We start from the raw sequence: 5,730 nt of genomic DNA, 5'->3' as shown, positions 1-5,730 counted from the left end.
TTTTTTTTTTTTTTTTTTTTTTTAAATCATACAATAGTTGTTATATTTTCACATTTTCTTCTTATTTTTCTAATATTTATGATATTGTCAGATTCAGATGTTGTGTGTTACGTCTTGCTTTTCATCTTCAATTTGTGAGTTAAGTTCACAGACTGTTGGGAAGGCTGGCAATCAACCATCAACTCTCCAGTTTTGAATCACAGTCAATAATGGTTTTGTATATGAAATACAGTTGACTTATCGCAGTTGGGAACAGCATTATAAACCGGTCGGTAGTTGTAATGGTAGTACCATTTGATGAGTGCAAGACTGATTCCTTTTTTCCTAGTAGACCATTGAGGTTGGAAAGACTCATTCCTTTTTTTCTCTTTTCTTTCCTGTGTTACTTTGGTAGTATTAATCCTTTGCTTGTAGCTTGTAATATGATCAGAAAGGATCTCATAAACAGATGTTGGGGAGGGATTTTGGAACCCTGTCATGCAGCAGTAATGTTTGTATGATCTCACACAGATGTTTGCAATATCTCAATTCCTGATATTTCTTGCATGAAATGAAACTGTTATAAAACTACATCATTAAAAAAATTATGAATAAGATTCTTATCGGAGGAAAGTACAAATCTGAGATAAGAGGCTGCAGCATTCATCATATTTCAATTGATATATTCCTTCAAGAAAATAGTGTGGATCAAAATTTACAGTGAATGTTGGATTAAATTAAAGCATTTTAACCATACGACCTATTGTGGTCCTTTAGATTGTTAGGAGACACATGGTCCACAATATTTTGAAAGTCCCCCCCCCCCCAAGGGAAGAGGGGTGGAGTGGGTATCACAGTTCATATGATTGATTAAACTTTTTTCCCTAGAAGATCTTTGTAGGTTATTCTCCCTTTCCTTGACTTACTCCATAGCGGTGTGCCTTTTTTCCATCCGCTGCTTTTTCCCCTTTACGAGTTGTTTATTTATATAATATTGTTACAAGCAGTATACAAATTTGTGGTTCTTCTTGCAACCTTTAGAGGTTGTTGGGCATGATCTAATTTCCCTCATGCTTACTTATTGCTTTTGGTGATGATGATTTAGGTCTTACTGCTTTTTGGTATTAGGTTAAGAAAATTAATATCTAGTTCCATTCTTGGATGAAAGATCAGATAAGTTTTATGATATTGCAGGATCAAATTGAGAGAAAAGGAGGTGCAAGAAGAAAGGAGGAAAAGGAAGCAAATTTCTTGTTTATCAGTGAGAGGGCATTGGAGTAGAATCAGAGGACGGGGACATCAACATAGAAAAGGACAGGAAGTGCAAACAATCCTTGGATTAGAACGTGGAGATTCCCACTATAGGCAATTCTGTTACTTAGCAACTACTGATACTGTTTATAGCGATAATGGAGTGCATAATGCTCCCTTGAAAGTTGAAAGTTGAAAGTTGAAAGGATATCCATCTGTGTAGTCTCACAATAACAGAAATATAGAAACTGCTTTGCAAACAGTTGAGGATAGCACTAGAAACAAAAGAACCGTAAAGAGAATCATGAAGTGCTCATGGGTAATGGTATGATCCCAAAGGTGTCTGACTGTTTTCCAAAGAGTGCAGATACTGCTTTGGAAAAGAAGGAAAAGCATACTGAGACTAGTTCAATAATAACATATCAGAGGAAGAAAAATATAATAAATATTAAAACCTATCAGAGAAAGAAAAGAAAGTTGTCATGCTTCTTGCTTAATATCATGGAGCCACTCAAAGTGATACAAACTGTAGAAAACAGTTCAATGGGACTTTCAGCAGAGGAGAACAAAGGGGAAAACAACAGAAATAATAGGGAAACCAAAGGTGAGTTGGAGCCAGTGACAGAAGGAAGTAATGTTTTCAGCGAAGGGAATCTAGAAGTATCCGTGACGGAACTCAAGATGGAAGAAATACTTCCTTCGTCTTGTGATGGGAATGTAATGAAAGATGTTGTTTCAGGTGGTTCCATCAATAAAGAAGTCTTTGTTTTGGAGAAGTTACCTGCTTTACCAGGAAGATCACCTCATTCTTCCAGGAAAAAACTACTTATTCTTGATCTAAATGGGCTACTTGCAGATATTGTGCCTTTTACCCCTATTGGATACACACCAGACAGGAAAATTGCATACAAATCACGTGAGTATTGACTCTGGAACTTAGCTTTATCGCTAATTTTGAACTTCGAAGGTAGCTGTTTTCAACCTATTGCTTGGTTCTGACAATTTCTCTTGCTTCAGTTTTTAAGAGGCCATTTTGTGATGATTTCCTGAAGTTCTGCTTTGAGAGATTTGAAGTGGGCGTCTGGTCATCAAGAAACAAGTACTTAAGCCTTTGGCTTGGATATATTGTGTTTTTATTTTTTATTTTTTTTTATTGGTTTGTTTTGGAATTTTCTGGTGGGTACACTTCGTGCTATGGAACAGTTTTTCATGATGATGTTTAACAGTTATTAAACTGCTGCAGGAGAAATATGGAAAGTGTGATTGATTTCCTTATGGAAGATATGAAGCATAAGTTGCTGTTTTGCTGGGTAAGGAAATTTAATTCTGAAAATATGCATATTTGTTGTTTTCATTTGTTTTTGTACCTTTTCATTTATTTAAGATCTTGAAACATTGAATGAGCTTCCAACCAAGAAAATGAATATTTGCTATATTTATGAACATAAGCTTAAAAGTACTAATGCTACCTTTTCTTTTGCTTCTTCTAACCCAAACCCCCCCATCCAACCCCCCCCCCCCCCCCAAAAAAAAAAAAGTAGAGTTTGTTGCATCAGGAATATCACCAGGGATTGCGATGAACTTGATTATGCTACATTTCTGTTTTCATTGATACTGGCCATTTTATTGTGATAAAGAAAGAGGAAAAAGAAGTGCGTCCACTTCTAATCATATCATCTATATAAAGATTACGAACTTCCGGATTGGCAACTGTCCCCTTTATCTTCAGTCTCAATGTAGCCTAGTTGCTAGGAGAATGCAAATCAATATGAGTAACTATGTTTGTTAAATCATCCACTGCTGCAACCATCTTCCTGACCCCCGCACAGTTTTTGTTTCCCGTCTTTTCCCTAGTCACACAACAGTTAATTCTTAATTGCAGTGGAACTGACCTAATTCAAGGCAATTTAAATATAATTGACATTAAATTTTGTAGTTGTCTTCTGTTTGACTTAATTATTTTGTCCAGGACCAATCACATTGCACTGAAACAGGATTCTACACTATTGAGAACAAGCAGAAGCCACTCGTACTCAAAGAACTGAAGAAGTTATGGGATAAGCATGACTCTAATCTTCCATGGGAGAAGGGAGATTACAATGAATCAAACACACTGTTGGTGGACGATTCTCCATACAAGGCTCTATGCAATCCAGTTAGGTTCTTCATCTTTAGGTGTTTTTCAATGTTTTTGGATTCTATTGTTGTTCTCACTTTTCACTTTCTCCATGTCATTTAGCCACACACTGCGATCTTCCCATGTCCGTTTACATATCTGGATAGGAAGGATAATTCTTTAGGTAAGACCACTTCCAAATAATGGTCTCTCTTTTACTATTATTATTATTATGATGATGATGATGACAATGGTGGTGATGGAAACCTTAGGTACATGAAGGGTGCACCACAGGGACAATTTTATTATACTCGCTTGACAAGTATAGGGTGGTTGAACCTTGTAATGGGTCCACTTGGACATCATAGTTGAAATCTGATCCCTGTGTAATACAATACACTAGACCATTCGTCTGAAACTGAAGGTTCATAAAGTAACGGTAAAACCTACAAAAAATGAGTTTATGAAGTTTTGGCTTCATACACTCACCACGCCTAACAGTGGACCATCAATTTGGTAGGAGCGGCCACCCTGTATGGACAAAAAGTCTACTTCTTCAGTGATATGTTCACTTTTTGTGTCTATTGTGAAGAATACTAGAAAACACAATTTTGTCTCATCTTGTCCAATACAAATATGCATAAACTTCATGTCTGGTTCATGGCAGGCCCAGGAGGTGATCTTCGAGTTTATCTGGAAGGATTAGCCATGGCCGAAGACATTAAAAAATATGTGGAGGAACATCCATTTGGTCAATGTGCTATCACAAGCAAGAATCCATCATGGAATTTCTACCTTAGAGTTATTGAGACAAAGATATCTGATGAACAACCTGAAGACAATGTTGATAGCTCTTCTCTCCCCTCCAGTCAAGAGCTCTGTAAACTTAAATGATGACCATCGTCGATTTACTGACCTGATTTCAATCCAAAATAGTGCTGCTTCAATTGTATAGATTGCCAGATATAGCTGCTGGTGCAGGGAGCTGATTAGTCTTTCAAGCTTATCTGTAAGGATAGCAGGAATCATTCCAACAGTTGGCCAAGCTCCCCTCTCTCTTTCACTCTTCTATATTACGAACTGCTTGCTAATCTGATAACCTTTTGAGGACTATACAGGGCTACAATCAGTCAGGTTTTCACCTCTAAGATAAAATATGTGTAGTCTCCGACTCCCATATCCCAACCACCTGCTATTTAAGACGGTTGGAATTTTTTTTGAATCCGTAGTTATTGTTGTCTTTCTTAAAATTTAGCTGTATTTTTACTGGTTCATTAGTAGAACAGCGATTTTGTGTGTGCAAGATTCCTCTCTCCCTCCCATACCCTTCCCCCCCCCCCAACCCCCCCTCCAAAAAAAAGGTGCAGAGGTAGTTATTCTCAATTCCATTTTGTGTCTACTTAGCTGAATGTTAGTTGAAGTTCAAACTTTTGGCTGAAGAACATGTTTTGGTAACTAAAGGTTCGAAGTTCTTATGGGTTGTCTGAGTCTATCAGATGGTTATTCAGATAAACACAGGTGGAGGGGTACTGATTCATATTCAAAACGACTGCTTCGGTGACCATTTTTCTCTTCTCCTCCGACACACCCCACACCACCACCACCATCCCGCACCCTCCCCGCCCAATATCTATATTGGGATCCCATAGAGTCCTGACTGCTCTAACCTGGGCAGCCCAATTGGTATCATCGCACAAATCCTATTGAAAATGATTATCTAACGTGGCTTCAAGCATGGTTGAGTGGTGAAACAGGAAAATATTTGTTCACAAGAAAAACAAAATTTCCCATATCCTGTCGCACAAATAGAGGCTTGAAAATTCGGAATATCAATTCTCACTTTAATATTCCACTTGCCCTAGCTTTTGCCATTCGGGGGAAAAAAAAAGGGGAAGCTTTCATTGAAGCTGAAGGAAGAAAAATCTTTTTGATGACCCACTTATTTGCTCCGCGAAGAAGTGTAAAACGGCCTAAATTGGCAATTTGTGAAATTTCAGGGTCAAAATGAATCGTTTTCCTTCTGGTATTGGTATTTTTGGAAAAAATCTAACTGCTATCTGAGTTGCTGAAGCTGCAATGCGGCAGCCAAAGAACTGAATAATTTACTTTCTTTAAGGTTCAAATATATTCTCCTAAGTTTTATTATTTTTAAAATACCCTTTAAGATTTCATTTATTTGGCTGCTACAAGTTGCTGCTAAATTCATTTGATATTCTTCTTTTTCAGTTGTACATTGTTTTCGATCATTTTTTAAAGTTTTTATTTATTTATTTATTTATTTATTTTATCACTTGATTAGGTTTTAATTTACCATTTGGCCAAGGATTGAAACTTGACAAGTGAATAAAGACTTCGGGATAGATGTAGCAATTCACAAAAATTCA

General features: G+C 36.9%; 1 protein-coding gene across 4 annotated transcripts in view; it reads left to right on the top strand.

Annotated features, from left to right (window-relative positions):
* The window catches only part of LOC122077322, a 6,179-nt gene extending 1,530 nt beyond the window's left edge, over positions 1-4,649 (top strand). For 3 of the 4 annotated variants that reach the window (XM_042643240.1, XM_042643237.1, XM_042643238.1), the window contains exons 2-7: positions 1,174-2,146; positions 2,248-2,329; positions 2,474-2,540; positions 3,200-3,385; positions 3,470-3,530; positions 4,014-4,649. In XM_042643240.1, coding sequence (XP_042499174.1) covers positions 1,546-2,146; positions 2,248-2,329; positions 2,474-2,540; positions 3,200-3,385; positions 3,470-3,530; positions 4,014-4,240 — 1,224 coding nt within the window. In that variant the 5' untranslated portion in view covers positions 1,174-1,545 and the 3' untranslated portion in view covers positions 4,241-4,649. Of the gene's footprint in view, positions 1-91; positions 341-1,173; positions 2,147-2,247; positions 2,330-2,473; positions 2,541-3,199; positions 3,386-3,469; positions 3,531-4,013 lie in introns of those variants that run through there. The other variant, XM_042643239.1, reaches the window with a different exon arrangement.
* Positions 4,650-5,730: the final 1,081 nt, after the last annotated feature.

Source organism: Macadamia integrifolia, chromosome 4 (assembly GCF_013358625.1).
Source record: "Macadamia integrifolia cultivar HAES 741 chromosome 4, SCU_Mint_v3, whole genome shotgun sequence".
NCBI lineage: Eukaryota > Viridiplantae > Streptophyta > Magnoliopsida > Proteales > Proteaceae > Macadamia > Macadamia integrifolia.
This window is presented reverse-complemented; position numbering and strand designations above follow the sequence as displayed.